The sequence below is a fragment of the Pogona vitticeps genome, chromosome 4 (assembly GCF_051106095.1).
Source record: "Pogona vitticeps strain Pit_001003342236 chromosome 4, PviZW2.1, whole genome shotgun sequence".
Lineage (NCBI taxonomy): Eukaryota > Metazoa > Chordata > Lepidosauria > Squamata > Agamidae > Pogona > Pogona vitticeps.
The window spans coordinates 155853910-155872194 of record NC_135786.1 but is presented as its reverse complement, the minus strand read 5'-3'; the positions used below and the strand labels follow the sequence as shown (position 1 = coordinate 155872194).

Here is an 18285-nt window from a genome sequence, read left to right as displayed (position 1 = left end):
TAAATCAGTACCAACAGTGACAATAACAAAAACCCTAGATTTCTACACTTTTTAAAACTACTTCCTGCTATTTGACTTGCAGTGGCTGGGGATGAAGGCCAGGTGGCCATTGCTTCCAGTGTTAGCCCTAATCCACTAACAAAGACACACAAACAAACAATCTGAAGGTCATTTTCAAAGGTTTTCACAAGACTATTGAAAGAGCTGTTTTACAGCTGATTTCCTAAGTAGATTAGCAGTGGGCCTTTGTGGCAAAAGGCTCAGATCAGAAACTCTAAATATTAGCACCAGTCTACTAAAAAACTAAACAGCAGAGATCAGTTTAAAGCCTTTCTCATTTTTTAAAAAAATCAAACTGTGTCTTTCGAAGATTCTAATTTCTTACAGAGAAGTTGAGCTTTAAGAAGAAGGGTTGACAGAACCTCTGTTAAGATTTGCACTTCTTTGGCACCAAGCAGTATGAATGAGTACAAAGATGGACGAGCAGATGCACCATCTAGAGCAGTGGTTCCCAACCATGGGCCTCCAGATGTTCTTTGACTACAACTCCCAGAAGCCTCCACCACCACCTCTGCTGGCCAGGATTTCTGGGAGTTGAAGTCCAAGAACATCTGGAGGCCCAAGGTTGGGGACCACTGATCTAGAGGATCCCTTAGTTAACTTTATGACCTTCAGTAGATGGAAAGAAAAGAGTTGCCTCTGCAGGTTTAGCTCTAATAAAGCTCAAAACAAAAACAACACTACCATCATAGGAAAAAGTAGCTATGCTGGCTAGAAGATTCTAGTAGTTGTACCTTTTCCATGCTCTGGGAAACAGTCTTTGCACAGAATATGCCCCTCCCCTTTGCAAAATAAATAAAAAGTAATCCTAGTATCTCCTATATGGATTTTGAGACCCATAGAGGAGAATAGTTACATGTTCTACAGAGTTCACCCCTTTCTCTGTAACTGGCACTTAAAATCTAAATAACTCATTCTCAGATATTTGTTAGACAAAGAATAAAAAACATTACTTAAAGTTGCAGACCTGTGTATGTTGCTTTCTTTAATGAACTCAGACTTAGCAACCAACTGAACAGAACAAAGCAAAGCAAAAAAGCAAAGTGTGCTGCTTCTATACTGTCCCATAGTGTTTAAAGCACTCTCTGGGTGGATTACAGTTTAATGAGGCAAGCTACACATTGCCACCCAAGTGAGCTGGGTAGTCAGTGTACCAAGGATAGAAGGATGGGTTAACCTTGGGTCTGCTACCTGAGCCCATCAGGATCAAACTCAGGTTGTGAGCAAAGTCTTGACTGCAGTACTACAGTTTAACCGATGCACCATGAAGATCAACAGCAAACAAACAACTGCCACCAACTAAAAGAGAGAGGGGGAAAGAACACTCAGCAGAGAGGTAGGCCTCTTTGAAGTCAAAGGCTGGAAGAACTAACTACTGATTATTTCTGGATACAAAGATAATTACCCCAGTTGAGAAGAGTTCCTCCCACTCACACATACAGTATTACAGACAGCATGTGAGGTTGCAAATGAAACTCCAACAATGTCACGTCAGATTAATGTTTAATAAACTGTAGGAAGGAAACTGACTTGAGTTTTAAGGAGAGCAGAATTTGCCAAGGAAAAGTACAGTGTTGGTAGGATTATGTCGGATACAGAAGAGGAATGGGTGATCTGCTACAAATAGTTCATAAGATATCATGGATCTGTTAGAGACAACAGCGCCTGTTGCAGCTGCTGCTACAGTCCCCACTTCATTAACATCAACACAGGCTTTGTGAATAACTTTGGACAGGAAAAGTTGGCGTGAGGGAGACATTCCAGAAAGGTCAGCTTTGGACTCGTCAAATACGTCAATCATTCCCAGTTCTTGCAGAGTCAGGTTGAGGTCAGAGGTGCCTTCCAGCTTGAACCGGGGTATATACATCTCTACATGATCTTCATTCATATTTTGTGAAGCCATCCACTGCGTCAAATTCTCACAGGACAGCATGTCCTCAACCTGCAAGGTTAAAAAGGAATTCACAATAAGCATTAGAGTAAATCACATTGGGGTATTTAGTGGATAATTAATATATTAACCAATATTACTATAATACATAGTAAATGAGTCTAGGCCAGTGATGGTGAAACATCTTGCATGCCCAAACAGGTAAAAAAAAACAGTGGGCTGTGGTGGAAGTGGCAGTGGCAGAAGTGGAAGTGGCAGCGGAAGTGGGAATCCCGGGCACGGAGGTGCCTCCAGATTCCACCCTGGATCCACCTCCAGTCGTGGCCAACCCCAACACTACCCATAGCTCAGCCGGCATGCCACCGCCAGCTGCTCTGTCTGGACACTAGCACTGCAGCTACAGCCACCTCCTCAGGTTTGGCTGCCGGGGTAGCTATCCAACAACTTATGGCTTGCATGCCCCCAGAGAAGGCTCTGCGTGCCAGCTACGGCACGCGTGTCATAGGTTCACCATCACTGGTCTAGGCCATCTAAAGCACCTACAAGCCTGCATGAGCTCTAAAATATTTTGAGGACATCCTCTTCTCAGTCTCGCCTTCCTCATAGGCCCATTAGGTGGAGAATGCAAGGGGGAGCCTTCCTCTTGGCTGGTCCCCCATGAAAATCCCAGTCAGAGTTGTGAAAGACTTCCGGGGAAAGAGATAGAAGAACTGAGAGAGGGAAAACACTTTTTTAAAAAACCTCTATTTGTTCCAAAGACAATTTTTTTATTTTTCCAAGGGTAAAACTGGAACCAGAAAGATGTTCTTTTGAAATATTGTCTTTTTATTATTACAGTGGTGCCTCGCACAACGATTGCTTCATACAACGATGAATTCACACAGTGATGGGTTTCTTTGAGGAATTTCCCCCATCGTTTAACGATGTTCTCTATGGGGGAATTTCACTTAACGATGTCCCTTTTTCGCTCCTGTAAAAGTGTCTTAAACTGTTAGAAACCTGTTTTAAATGCTTGCAATCGTTAGCGCACCTCCTGAACCCTATGCAAACTTAATTTGGTGTTGTTCTGAGTCGTTGTTAATTTTTGGTGATTTTTTAAATTCTCCATTGAAAGCCTTTGAATGGTCCGTTCAAAGGCTTTCAATGGAGAATTTAAAAAATCACCAAAAATTAACGACGACTCAGAACAACACCAAATTAAGTTTGCATAGGATTCAGGAGGTGGGCTAATGATTGCAAGCATTTAAAACAGGTTCCAAACATTGTAAGACACTTAAAAATGAGCGAAAACGGACATCGGAAAGGACTTCAAAAGCACTGAAGCCGGCTCAGCTGTTGTAAATGTAATGCTGTGGCTTCCTTTATGGAGTCATACTATCTCATATTTTGTCTTCCTCATTTCTTGCTGCCTTCAGGAAAAGGCAGAACCTGCAAAATTAGAGGGCAATAATTCCTGTGTGTATTGTAGGTGTATACAATATGGTATTGTAGACATTACTGTCTCCTTCATAAGAAGAGCAGAGGGGCTCAATTTCTTGTGGGTTACAATGCATAGGTTACAGAGGGTTTCAGCTTTCTCTTCAGTAGAAGGCATACATTTCGCTTGCAGAAGACTGAGGTTTTTATATTTTAAAATTATTTAAGTATGCCAAATAATACCATTTCCAATGCTAAATATGTGAAGCTGTGGTACAAATACCACTCACAAATCTAAATTAAATGAAGCATTTTACATTAAGCAGTAAAACAAGTTCAATTTTGATAGAAAAATGAGTATTGCATATATTTCATTTCCCCTCCCCCCAACATTTCAGCTGTTCTCAATATGAAAATCAAAACCAAAAAAGATGGAGGGGTTGTTTCTCTTCCATGTCTTTAAATGCACATTATTTAGAAGGAAGCTGGAGTGTGTGAAAGTTGCCACCATGCAACTTTTGCTAGTCTTTAAGTTGCTACAGGGCTGTTTGCTGGCTGAAGTTAATTTCAGCTCCACAGATGACTAGCTCCCAGTGCTGAATTCTGCAGCTATTCCTTGTTTTCCTCTTCAGTGCATTTCTTGGTGGAAAGTGTGTGTGTGGGGAGGGGGGGAGGACAGGCCTAGTACTAGGAAGGTTTTGAAACAGAAAATGATGTCATCTGAAGGCTGAAACAGTCACAACAACACCTTTGCTATTTATTTATTTATTTATTTATTTATTTTATTTCTATCCCGCCTATCTGATCATATTAGACCACTCTAGGCGGCTTACAGTAAAAACAACAATGTAATTTTAAAACTTTACAGCAGAAACGTATTGGTAGCAGAGTTCCCCTAAGAGTTCATGAACATTTTTTTCCAACCATCACATTTCACAACTTATCAAAAGCTGCAGGCTGGCTTGCTGTCATTCATCAAGCACTGTCAAGAAAGAAGCACTTGCAAACAGACTGATGTTTTGAAAATGCTTCTTTAGAAGGAGAAGGTTTTATCACACTGTAAATGTGAATTTACGTCCCACCTGTCCCTGCCCTAATCCCCCTGTAAAATTGTGAGAACGTGGCAAGGCAACTGGACAGCTTTTAAAAAAGCAAAAGAAAAAGAAGCTTTATCCAGAAGCACCATCATCTCAGGTTTCTTCTTATCTTTGTAACCTTGGTTTTCTGTTTCAGATGAAATAAAATGCAATACCTGGATGTCTTAAATCACACAGAAGAAAGGAAGAGGAAACAGACACATGCACAAGGCACAAGCTTAATCAGGTAACATGAATGTTTAAATTGGACTATTATTTTATTTATACTTTGCTGGACAAACATGGTGCCCTGCTTTTGATTTACCTGTGCCAGACCATTGATGTCATTTGGCAGCATAATAATCATGGAAAACACTTCACCAGTGTAGGGGAGGCAAAGAATCTGCATGTTCATTGGCTCGGAGTATCCCAGCTTGAACAGACCTTTTTGATGCATCATAGGCACGGGTACACTTTCATTCTATTTTTAAAAATATAACCAAAGGATGCATGTTAAGAGACGTATAAGCCAGTATCCTATTGTGAACAGAATGGCAATTGTATAAGCTGTTTTCTCCATTTTCAGAGAATCTTTTGCACACCCAGTTGTTTACTAGTTCTGAGTCTTTATTCCACTACCAGTCACGTGACTGAGCACATGCTGGAAATCTCAGATAACGGAGAAAGCTGCGGCAAGGTAAATTGAAACTAGATAGACCATAAGCTCTCATTGTGCTATAGTTAACCCAGAGTTCAGAAATGTTTTGGGGTTTTGTTTTGTTTTTTTGGACTACAGTTCCCAGAATTCTTCCCAATCAGCATAGCTGCAAAAAAGAGAGAGAAAGAAACAATGTTTCCAAGCATATGCTCTTGACATAAATCCAATTCTGAATGTCAACTAGAGCAGCAGTGGATCAGTGAGCTATACAGAAGTGTTGACTTCTCATTCAGCACTTGATTCAACAGGGGCTTGCAAGAGAACTCAAGCATTGTTGTTGGATCAATGAGCTAATGTACATGATGTGCTTTGAATTTGTTGAATGAGATACACCTGTGCTCCATCCATTGCTACTTATCAGCAACCGTTCCAACAATATGCAGCTTTCTTGACACTCAAACCCTTATCTGTTCTTTTTGCTGTCCTTAAGTCATCCAGAGAATAAATTTCTCTGTGTATTGTTGTCACTTAGTGGCATAACCGGGAAGTGCCTTTTAATTTGTATTTTGCAAAGGCAAGGAGAACTTTCAAGTTGTTGGCAGCATCTTGGAAAGATCATTTAATGCAAGTCCTCATTGAGTTCCCCACAACCATTCAGGTCTGGTAGTAAAGAGTGAGGCAAACAGGCCCCGAGACACCCCAGCCTGAAGCTATCAGAGGTTGTAGCCCCACAATACCCATAGGGTAAATACCTCTCCCAATAGGATACAACTCAGCCCAGACTATGGCAGGGAGTGCCACGAGGTTCAAAGTGGTTTTCCAGCTTTGCACCACTGAAAAGGCATACGTTCCTATCATAGTATACTCAGTTGTGCAGCAATACCTCACTGAGCCTAAAATCTCTCTCTGTTGTTTTGTTCGGATCAAACTGGTGTTGCCAAGTTGCTTTAAAGTAGACAGCATTTGCCAGCACCAACACAACTTCTGGCCCAATCGTACCCGGAGCAAAAAGTTCCTTGATGTTTCCTGAGAGAAGAAGAAATTTCAATCAATGTGGGAAATGCCAAAAACAAGTGCACACTTTTTTAAATATAGCAAGATAGGTTTCAATGTTTGAACTTTAAAGCACTGCAGAAGCAGGCTTCCCTGCACATATGTACAACAGCTAAGTATACCCACAAGGGTATTCTATATAATTCTGGTGGTCCTAGGGAACAAGGGCAGGCTGCCCCAGGCCCAGAAATGCTTTTGAAACTGGTTTTCAAAAATCAAAACTTGATTTGATTTGAGGATGAAGAAATTCTCCCAGCCTGTATGGTGTGAAAATTGTTGCTCCTAGAAGCAGAAAAACACATTTCGGTGTCAAATTTCTTTTATTATTATTATTATTATTATTATTATTATTATTATTATTATTATTATTATTATTATTATTATTATTATTATTATTATTATTATTATTATTATTAGTAGTAGTAGTAGTAGTAGTAGTAGTAGTAGTAGTAGTAGTAGTACTACTACTACTACTACTACTACTACTACTACTACTACTACTACTGTAGTATTAGTAGTAGTAGTAGTAGTAGTAGTAGTAGCAGCAGCAGCAGCAGCAGCAGCAGTAGTCGTCGTCATCGTTGTCGTCATCGTAGAAGTAGTAGATAGGGGCTCCAAAAGAACTGGGAAAAGACCCTTGTGGGGCTGCACTTCAGCCACCCTTGCCTTCTTTCTCTGCCTCTTTTTCCACTGCCAAGACAGGGCTGGTCCCAGAGATTTTCGGTGCCTGAAGCCCAGCAGCAAATGGCACCCACCTCTTTCAGAGTCGAGCTGCACAGCTGCCCAGGCCAGTCAGGTTATTTTTGGCCCCAAAGGCAGAAAAACACACAACTGGTTGTAAAGCAGCCCCCTGCCCCCAGGCAGCAGACTTTTGTTTCATTTATCATGTTGTATTTTCTATTGCCATGAAAACGGAGTAGCATATCTCCAACAAAGATGGCTTTTTAACTTCCCTGATGAAGATTTCCAAAAAGGACAGCCCACCACACTTCTAGATAAATAGCTCTGGTTAGGTCATGACTCTTTCTTATTCGTCCCTGTTGTGCCATGAATCTCAAACCTGCCTTTCTGCACTGCCCCACAGAAGAAATCAATAAGGAGGACATAAAGGCTGGTCCTCTTAGAAGGGATCTTTCAGCACCTTCTCCTGTGCCTTTCTAGCTCAAGACAGCAACCTTTCCTTAGACTTAAAGTCTGAGCCTCTTGTTTCTTTGCTTGAGAAAAGACTGCTATTACAAGACCTGTCAAAGACCCCTTTGAAAAATACAGCCAGTGCTCCAGGAAAGGGGACTAAATATTGAACTCTCTCCATAAGGCTTCAGGTTTTTGCTGAGACAATAAATCTCCACAGCTTGGTTAGCAGAGCTCTCTGCAGTCTCCTTAAAGACATATGCATTGCCTCTCACTGTGCCTCCCTGGCAAAGACCCTATTTGACCTCTTCTACTTCCCCTGCAAGCCCCAAATCCCAGCAGATTAACACCCATCATTATGACAATATGCTTTTAAGATTTCTTACCTTGTGTCTGTTTGTCAACTTCAAGATTAATTGTGTGCCTTGCCTCTTCCGTTGCATTATAAAAGTCAACTGTTTGCAACACAGCTCCATAGACTTCCTTGGCGCATGTGAGATATTGCTGTGGGATTTAAAATAAATAAATGAGAAATGTTGTGCATTTCTTAGATGAGGCCTTTTCAGACAATGGTTTAGCAGCACCAGTAACTCACATGCATCTTCCTTCGCAATACCTTGCTGAAGTCAGCTTTTTTAGGAAAGGAGGGTAATCCACCAAGGGATTGTCTCCCAACAGTAATACTTGAACATAGTCTAGCCTCTGTCCCATCTTCTGGAACATTTGGTCACTACAATGAGTGGTGGCTGAACATGCAAAACATGTTGTGAAAGGTACACAAATTTGATTAATCTTTAAAATATACAACATGCTTCAGACATGCCCCTGTTCATGGTCACAGCAGACTCTTTCTGGTCTAAGGCAGGGAAAAGGAATGTGTTGCTTTTGTAGATTTGCCAAGTTTCAGACCTCCAATGGGGAGATAAATTTCAAGCTGAATGACACTAAAGAAAAATATAGTTCGACATGTCTATGGTAGGACTTTAAAACCTGGGCACCCATTTCCACCAATTCCCTGATGACATTGGGGAACACTGGCTCAGCATAAAGGTGGTGGCATATATGCTAAAAAAAGCAGAGACATCATTTTGCCGACAAAGGTCCCCATAGTAAAAGCTATGGTTTTTCCAGTAGTACTGTATGGAAATGAGAGCTGGACCATAAAGAAGGCTGACCACCAAAGAACTGATGCTCTTGAATTGTGGTGTTGGAGGAGACCCTCTATCAATTCTGAAATAAATCAACCCTGAGTGCTCACTGGAAGGGCAGATTCTGAAGCTGAAACTCCAATACTTTGGACATCTCATGAGAAGAGAAATCTCCCTGGAAAAGACCCTGATGTTGGGAAAGTTTGAAGGAAAGAGGAGAATGGGACGACAGAGGATGAGATGGCTGAACAGTGTCATCAAAGCTACCAACATGAATCTGACCAAACTCCAGGAAGCAGTGGAAGACAGGAGGGCCTGGCGTGCTCTGGTCCATGGGGTCATGAAGAGTTGGACACTACTTAACGACTAAAGAGCAAACAACAATATATGCTACTCCAAATGACACAATGACACCAAGTACATGCACATACTGGCTCTTTCCTCCTGCCCCTTCCCTTACTCCCTTACTTTCTGCCATGTCAATATTGGACCAGATGTGCCATATGGAACAAGGGAAGGAATAGAGCACCAGGATCTTGTCTCACAATATTTCTTGTTGCATAGAGCCAGACAACAGTAGCACAAAACTAGTGAGGGACCTCCTTCTAAACTTTGCCTGCCCCAACATCACAGGAGTCCGTTGCCTGTTCTCAGGTTCAGGCCAAGAAATTGAGACGTTGCTGCCCTGGAAACCCTCGTCTCCATCCAGAACATCACTGGGGAAGCAACCTTTCCTCTCAAGTGAACACTTGAGTGTGGAAGTATAAACAAAAGATAAGAAAAGCACAACATTGAAAAAATTAAAACCCTAGCATACTAAAATGCAGGCACAACAAATTGGTATCTTCCCATATTCAGTCACCAGCAGTTTGGCCTCCTGACATGTCACTGGCCTCAAAAGTGCAAGGGAGCGAGTCAAAATATCAACAATCTCTTGCCACAATGGCAGTTTGCTGAGTTGACAAAGTCAATGTAAATTCTTATAGAAACTTTATAAGCTGAACTATACGGGATAGTGCTTTGCTATACGGGCAAGCTCAATTGTTGATAGTTGAAGGGAAGTGTAAACAATTGAAAGAATTCTAAATTTATGGAAATGAAAGACAAACACATGCTACACACACAAAGAGATACCAGGCACCAGGCATTAGATCCCAAGAAGTAAGAAGCAGGCAGTAGACATAACAGCACAAAGGCAACACACAGAGAACATGGATTTCCCTACATAGATGTGGACTGACAAATGGCAATGGCTTGGGTGAGAAAACATAGTTTTCATGTATGTCTGAATACGCTAAAGGCTAAAAATTGCTCAAAGCTGTAATGTTTTTCACTTTTTAATGATACATTTTAGAGCTGTACTCTCCTTCTTGATTGTGCCTTTTCTGGCTATAAGCTCCTGTTTTGTGTGAGGTGTATGTGTGCATGTGTTTAACTAAAATGTGGTTTAAATTCATTTCTGTAACTTCTACAGTGGTGCCTCGACTTATGAACATCCCAACATACAACCATTTCGAGTTACGACCAGCTCCGGCCGCAAAAATTTGCTTCAACTTGCAGCCAGAGCTTTGAGTTGTGATCAAAAAAAGGCAGGGAGAAAAGGCGGGGGATTAAAATTGCTAACTGTTGGTAAGCAAAGAGGCTGCTTCTTTCGCCCCAGTGGTTAGAGAGTGTGCGAACAGAGGAGGCTTTGGACTGCCTGGTAAGGTAAGGTGCTGCTTTCTGCTTTTTAAAAACTGTTCTGGGTGGGTTTTGCAGCGTGGTTTTGGGCTGGGTGGTGGATTATGTTTCTATGCTGTGATGGGTCTTCGGGGGTGTTTGTTTTTTGGTATTTTTTCCCTTTTCCAATCGGTCTTTGGGAGTTTGTTTTTTGGTATTTTCCCCCCTTTTCCAATGGGTCTTGGGGGGTTGTTTGCTTTTTGGTATTTTTCCCCATTTCCAATTATTTATTATTTATTTTATTTATATCCCGCCTATCTAGTCGATTAAGACCACTCTAGGCGGCTTACAACAAAATATAACAATATAATTAAAAACAATTTTATATAAGGGGAAAAACTTTGGACAAGATGGGACAGACATTAGGAAAAGGAGAGAGAGGGGAAATCAGGAATTGGCTGAGGGGAAGGCCTACCGAAACATCAGTGTTTTTAGTTGTTTTTTAAAAATACCCAGCGAGGGAACTGCGCGAATATCAGGGGGAAGGTTATTCCAGAGGCGAGGCGCCACCGCCGAGAAGACCCGATTTCTTGCCTTTTCTTTCTGGGCCTCCCTTGGTGTTAGGCTCCTCAGCCTCACCTCCTGGCTCGCGCGAGTGACACAGGTAGATCTTGGTGGAAGTAGGTGTTCCGCCAAGTATCGAGCCCCTAAACCGTTTAGGGCTTTATACGTGAGCATCAACATTTTGAAGTCGATGCGGAATCGGATGGGCAGCCAATGCAATGTGGCCAGAGTGGGTGAAATGTGTTGGTATTTTTTCACACCACTGAGAAGTCTGGCCGCAGCATTCTGCACCACCTGAAGTTTCCGCAGCAGCCTCAAAGGCAGCCCCAAGTAGAGCACATTACAGTGGTCTAATATTGAGAGTACGAGCGCATGTACCAAGGTGGTGAGGGCCCCCACATCGAGATAAGGCCGCAGCTGGGCTATCCGCCTAAGATGGTAGAAGGCGGTTCGGACCACAGACGCCACCTGGGATTCCATAGTGAGTGCCGGGTCCAGGGCAGGGAGGGTCACCCCCCAAAAGTTAGGGAGTTTCCCCACCCCCACCCCCACTGTGGGGACACCCACCCTTAGTACCTCCATCTTGTCCGGGTTCAGCCTCAGCCCATTCTCCTGCATCCACTGCAGTACGGTCCCCAGGCAGCGCTGAAGGGACAGAACGGCATCTCCTGCTGTAGATGGAAAGGAGATGTAGATCTGAGTATCATCAGCGTACTGATGACACCGAGCTCCACACCCCCGGATGACTCCTCCCAGCGGCCTCATATAGATGTTAAACAGCATTGGGGAGATAATCGATCCCTGTGGAACCCCGCAACTGAGACTCCACGGGGCTGAGATGCTCTCCCCAAGCTGTACTCTCTGGGGATGGTCCACCAAGAAGGAACGGAGCCAGGCCAGGGCAAGGCCCCCAATTCAATTCAATTTCCAATGGGTCTTGCATGCTTCGCTTGCTTTCTGTTTTGCTTTTCCCCCATTTCTGATGTGTCTTGCATGCTTGGCTTGCTTCCCCCCCCCCTTCGGCCAGAATGGATTAATCGTGTTTCTGATCAGTCTTGCAGTGTGGGTTTGATGGGGGGGTTGGTGATTTTTTTCTTCGGCTGGAATGGATTAATTGCATTTCAGTGGGAAATGGTGCTTTGACTTACAACCATTTCGAGTTACGATCATCTTCCAGAACGGATTTTCGTAAGTTGAGCCACCACTGTATAGCTAAAAGCTTGTAACTGAAATAGATTTTTAACATGTTCTGCCTACAGTTAAGTTTTACTTTTGGGCTATTTCTTGTTTTCAACTTTTCATCTTTGTAAGGATTTTTGATGGCAATCATACCTGGAGCTTTTCACAAGTTCCAAGGATGGATGTACCTACAGCTTTGTTCAGCTGCAAGAATGGTTTTTAAAGTAACATCCCTGTGCCTTCTCAAAAGAGTTACATTTTTTCAGTAACTCTTGGATTTTTGTGCATCAAAGCAACATAGATGAATAAAGCTTGTAGAAATAGGCAAGTTGTTGCGTAGAATCATTCCAGCAATGAAATACTTGCATCTTGATGAATTAGGATATGATTTGAAAAGTTTATCTGGTTCACACTAGGATTAACGATTTACAAGATAAATGTCAGCTGTGAGGGACCACTGCTGACTCAAACTACTAAGGAGTGTTATAAAGTTTTATAGTGCCTTGAGGTCATTGTTTGAATGTTATACTTTTAAATTTGACAACAGCACTTACCTGAAAAAATTCATATCCTTTTTGTATGAACAGATTGTTTGCCAGGTTCAGCTGGTACCCCTCACTGAGATGATTCAGCTGAGACAGGAGTTTCTTGAACTCTGGATTGAGTCCTCCTTCCTAGTCACAACACAAAGGAGATGTCAGTCAAATTAAAAAGCACATGCACTAGTGTCTCTGTGGATATGGATTGAGAGCACAGTGATATCACTTTGTCTGTTACGTGCCTTGTGATACAGGGAATATGTTGGGGGCATGCCTTTGTCATTATGAATGGATCTACAGTGGTGCCTCGCTTGACGACGCTAATCTGTTCCAGTGAAATCACTGTAGAGCGAAATCGTTGTCAAGCAGGGGGGGAAATTTCCATTGAAACACATTGAAAACCGCTCAATGCGTTCCAATGGGCTAAATACCTAATCATCCAGCGAAGATCCTCCATAGGGTGGCCATTTTCCGGTGCCTGTCTTGCGAAAAATCCATCCTAAAAACAGCAGGGAGCCATTTTGCGCAGCAGGCGGCCATTTTGAGAGCCAATGATCAGCGGTTTTTAAACCATTGTTAAGTGAAAAATCAGTTCCCGAAGCAGGGAACAGATCATCGCAAAGCGATTTTGTCCCATTAAAACATCATTTTGCAACCGCTATAGCGATTGCAAAAACCTCATTGTCAAGCAGATTCGTCATTTAACGAGGTAATCGTTAAGCGAGGCACCACTTTATATGAGTGGGGTAAAAGCCGGGGGGGGGAATACACTTCCTCTGTGCTTAATGTGGGCCCTGTTCCTGGCCCCTATGCCTAGACTGGTGGACTCTGTGGTGTTTCCAGGAAAGCTGTGACAACACTGTTTTCTGTGTTGTCTGTTCAGTTAGCTTCCTGGCAGTGTAACATCCCACTCTACCGGTGTTGCTGATGCAGAGAGTGGCTTGGCCCAGCTCCCTCAATACAACATGTCTGGCTAAAGCGACTCAGTGACATAGCATTGTGACCCACAGCTTCATCCTACCACTGGAAAGAGAAGTGCAGTCTCTCCCCCACATTCTGACATGGCTTCTGGCAGTCTTCTCTCAGCAAAAGGTGGCCTCACACTTCCTGGAGTTTTTTGCAAATGTAGAATCTAAAGAAGAAATCAGTTGTAAGTGATCTGAAATGGTATATGAAAGTTGTGGTTGGGGAATGCCATTGAAGGTAATTTAATATTTCAATCATTAAAACAATGGTTGCCATAGTTTTTGATGCACATCCCCTTTTTGACTTCTGAAACCACTTCATCTGCCTCTGTGTGTCGTTTAGCATCCTGTAAGCCTCTTTTTAAGACTTAAATTCATAGTTTAAAAATGAGCTCACTTTCTTCTTGTGAAGTCTGAAATTCTTATGACAACATTTATCATAGACATTTGTTTAAGCTGAATTGGTGTGGGGTTTTTTTTCAGTACGAAAAACTTACAATCTCACATCTCCCTTGAAATGTCTTCAGATCCCCATTGGGAGACATGCACCCAGAGGGGTACCAGTGTGCTAAAAGGTATAGCCAAGATATCTGTGTTGCTCATTGTTTTTAAAAGAAGGCATGATATAAATATGAAAAATCACTACAAAGTGTACAGGTATGAACCAATGGCCTTTTTGCAGCAGTAGACTATTATATGTAATCTGCATGTTTTAAATACAGTGTGAATGTATGAGAAGCAAGCACACTTTGGTGCCCCTCTTTTCCAAGTGCATCAGTGAGTCCCAGATCTTGAAAATACTTAGGTCAAGAATGGTTCTTCAAAAGTGGAAGGAAAATCTTGTGCTGCAAGGTGGGAGTTCCACTTTCTGATGTGGTCTTCTACATTGATCTATTTACTTGGATTAATTAAGCACTTTTGTGGATGCTTACCTTTTCCATCTGTATTTTAGTGTTTCCCCAGGCACCTACTAAGACCATACTCAGAGCCGCTGAGATACTCATCGGACAGAGGAAGATGTTTTTGGAAACATCACCTTCATTCATCTTATTATAAAGATCAAGACCAAATGCCATAATTGCTTTCGGAAGGGACTCCTTGGTGAAACTCAAAGCCATGACTAGAGAGGAAGAGGAAAAAAATGTTGGTAAATATGGAAGTAACTGAAAGCTCAAGTTAAGATGCCATCAGATAGCTGCAGAGGATGTGCCTGATTGCTCTGGAAAGGGTCACTTTCAAAGAAGTATATCAGACAAAGTCCAAAGAAAGAAAACAAAACAAAACCAAAAAGGACAAAAACATATGGCATATTAAAGACTAACTATTGTATGTGAGTTTTCATGGATCAAGTCCACTTCTTCAAACATATGGAAAAAATGAAATACAGCATTCACAAGTAAAGCATTCAGAACATTTATTGGGTTTAAGAATCTTAGGTGTACATTTAACGTGCAGTAATGTATGGCTTTTGTTTGTTTACATTGTAAACATGTTTATGTTGTAAACATTCCAACAGTTGTAAACATGTTTACAACATAAACATTTGTTTGCATTGTAAACATGTTTACGTTGTAAACATTCCAACAGATAACAGAGCAGGGGAAGGGGGTTTGGTGGTATTGTGAAGACCAACTGTGAGCAGTAACAGCAATAGAGGATATCAGTCAAAAATCCAAGGGGGGGATGAAGGTGGGGAAATATATAAATAAAAATAAAAACCGGTAACAGGAATTATCTGAGTTAATATAGAGAATATTAAGAGTTAATATAAATATTAAGAGTTTTTACCTTTGAACCTTGTAAGGAATGATGAGTCTGGTAGTTGTGAAAGAAAATAGCAGTAGATAACAGCAGAAGTATTATATTTGGTAATGACTTAAGAAATCTAGGCTTATAGTGAATCCATTTTTATGGGTGCCCATCATGTGTATAAATTTTATCTCAGCTGTTTCCCTCTTTATTCTTGATCTGCAGTGTTCAAAATGACCCTTCTGTCTGCCTGGGAATTGCTGTGGACCAGCCTACAAACGTAGTAGCCTACGTTGGAGATGGATCAGGGTTGGGCTGGCGTACATTTCCCCATAATGGGGAACTGAATCACCACCAGACTGCTCCACAAGTGGTCCAAATCATAATGTATTTCTCCCATGTGATCCCACCCCTTAGTTGCTGAACTGGTTTTGTTATGCTGCAACTACAAGCGTGGAAGGCGTTGCCCAACTGGGAAGGGTGGTGTTTTTTTTCCATAGAAACTCTTTTCCAAACTTTAAATGCAAGAAAATTTCAAAAGCATTGTTCTGGTGTACTTTTTGATATTCAAAAGATGGGAAAGAGCAGCAAAGCGTGTAAACTGTAAAAGGTAAAATGCAAACAAAAAAACCCAAAACAAACCTAGAGCACTAAAAAGAAATAATTGATGATGTCTGGAGTGGGAAAGTATGAAGACAGATGGAACTGGGTGGAGTGTAATGTAATTAGGATCATATTTGCATAGCGATTAAGAAATAAAACAAGCTGAAACTTATCTGTTAAACTCTTCACAGTAGATTTGGCATCGTAATAGCTTACCCAATTCAAAAGTGAAGTTTATAGCAGATGAAAACTGTGTCAGACAGAAACTGCATGCTGTTACTTAGAAGTTGATATCACAAAGCAAGTACTGTAGTTGTTTTCTTTACGTTTGAAAGGAGAGAAGAACAAAATGCAGCCTCAGGGCCTTATGCAGCCCTCAAAGGGCAATTTTGTGGCCCTTGACTTTTTCCCAGCCCTCTTTCTTTTCTTTTCTTTTTTTCTTTTGGCAAAAAGGAGGCAAATAGGGTATCTTGAAAATCTGCAGAATTTCTTAATAGGTCACAGGGCTCATCCATTCCATTTTATACCACCATCGCCCCCCCCCCGGAACCCATTAACTTCAAACCACTTCCAGATTCACCTTTTGTAGTGGTTGACAACTTGTACTGGTCTGCAAAACTTCCCGTATGGTGGTGGGGGTGCAGAACATGGATCCCTGAGTCCACGGAGGTTGTCTACCCTTCTATCAAAAGAAGAGTGAGAAACTTTATTTGCATAGCCAAAGGGGAGAGACAACGGCAGGTCAATTCAATAAGCAGTGGGACCATTTTATAAGAGCCCTAATTGCATTCAACATAAAATTACCTTTTGCTTCTGAAGGAAGTACCCTGTTTCCCCAAAAATAAGTCCTAACCTGAAAATAAGCCCTAGTATGATTTTTCAGGAAGCTTGTAATATAAGCCCTACCCCAAAAATAAGCCCTAGTTAAGTGAAACCCTGCCCTCCACCGTTGTGCAGCAACCAGAAGATGACATGACTGTAAAGTATTTGAATAAATGTAGATGGTTGTACATGAAAAAAAAAACATCCCCTGAAAATAAGCCCTAATGCTTTTTTTACAGCAAAAATTAATATAAGACCCTGTCTTATTTTCAGGGAAACATTGTAGCTTCTGAAAATCCCAAGCCCTCCTCCAAACCAAAAAAATGGAAGTGAAGGGGAGGAGGGATAAGAAAAAAAGTTGGAAGAGCCTTATTGACTGGAACCCATGTCACTAACTAAATTCCCTCTTCTCCTATGATCAGTCTCCTGCCACACTACCGCTGGCCAAATTGGAGAGGAGTTCTATATATTTTTGTGATTTTTTCCCCTTCAAAAATGAATGCTGGATGCAATTTTAAGAGTACACATAGTTTAACATGAAGGGGAAAGCCAAACGATCAGCTGATGAAGCATTAAAATATATGTTGATAGTGCAAGTGTGTTTTTCAGAAGTGATGAGGATGAGGATAATGATTCTACTTTGGTGATTTAATGTTAAGTATCTTTTGTTACTCTCCCATTATTCCCATGATCAGATATTTAAATCTAGTATGGTGTATCTGTGTACTTTTCTTTTTGCAAAGTTTTGAGTTTCTGATAAAATTCCTTTCCTATGCAATAGAAATACAGAGATCCATGAAGGAGAATACATACAAGTTCCCCAGATAGTCCACCCCTTTCTCATTAACTGGAGCTGAAAGTTTCAGCAACTCACAGACATTTGTTGTAAAACAAATAAAAACATTTCATTACTTAACAGTTGTAAACAGATCAATAGCAAACTGACAAACGTGACTTCCAACAGACTAAAGAGGGGGAAAGAAACACCAGCTGAGAGGAGGAGCTCTATTTGAATTCAGAGGCAGAAGGGAACGATTGGTTCATGCTAGATAGATTGACAGTCCCTCCAGCTCAGAAAAGCCCCTCCCACTCACTCAAACCACAGGCGGCATGCAAAGTTCAAACAAAAATCCAACAGTTTTGTGAATTCTACTGTGAAGAGGATGTAATCTCTGTTGAACACTAATGGAGGTCTCCATCACCACCATGTAAATGGCTTTAAGGGGATTATTTTCATCAGGATTACAGGATGAATGGGAATCAAGCTTTCCTCCCTAAATTCCCTTCCATCCGGTTTCTTTTCCATTCCCCACATTTTCCCTTCCCCACCCAGCTGCTATTTACATTTTTAAATAATGCACATTCTCATCATTAACATCCATCTCTTATTTGGTCCTGTTGCCTCAGGCAGAAACATATTTCACATATGTAACATTGATAATTCTAACATCATAGATCTCAGTTTGCATTGTATCCTGACTTTTTTTTAAAATTAATTTACCTGGATTGCTCTGTCACAATGTTGTTCACATGTTTAAAAAGAAGCAATTAAATAGAACTGTCCAAAACAGGGAACTATGCACAGCCAAGGAATAAACGCGAAGAAAAGGCATCATCTCATGCAGAATTTCACAGTTTCTCTTTCTAAATCCCACAATTGCCTTTAATATGTCATGAAACAATTTCGCTTGGGGTAGGTGGGGATAATCCACCTTTAGGGATTTTAATACTTAAGCAAACGATATCATATTTACCTCCTTCTCTTCAGAAAC

At 41.4% G+C, this 18285-nt stretch overlaps 1 protein-coding gene and 1 long non-coding RNA gene across 2 annotated transcripts; one reads left to right on the top strand and one right to left on the bottom strand.

Moving 5' to 3' along the window:
- Positions 1 to 1546: 1546 nt before the first annotated feature.
- Positions 1547 to 14641, bottom strand: LOC110075424 (serpin B11). The gene is made up of 7 exons (XM_072998543.2): positions 14272 to 14641; positions 13396 to 13506; positions 12390 to 12509; positions 7672 to 7789; positions 5985 to 6127; positions 4769 to 4924; positions 1547 to 2002 (listed from the first exon to the last, which is right to left on the bottom strand). Exons 1-7 carry the CDS (start codon positions 14455 to 14457, stop codon positions 1598 to 1600), a joined length of 1239 nt encoding a protein of 412 aa, XP_072854644.2. The 5' UTR covers positions 14458 to 14641; the 3' UTR covers positions 1547 to 1597.
- LOC144589198 (uncharacterized) lies at positions 14597 to 16715 on the top strand. The gene is made up of 2 exons (XR_013545162.1): positions 14597 to 14735; positions 15314 to 16715. It is a non-coding gene; the product is annotated as an uncharacterized LOC144589198 (long non-coding RNA).
- Positions 16716 to 18285: the final 1570 nt, after the last annotated feature.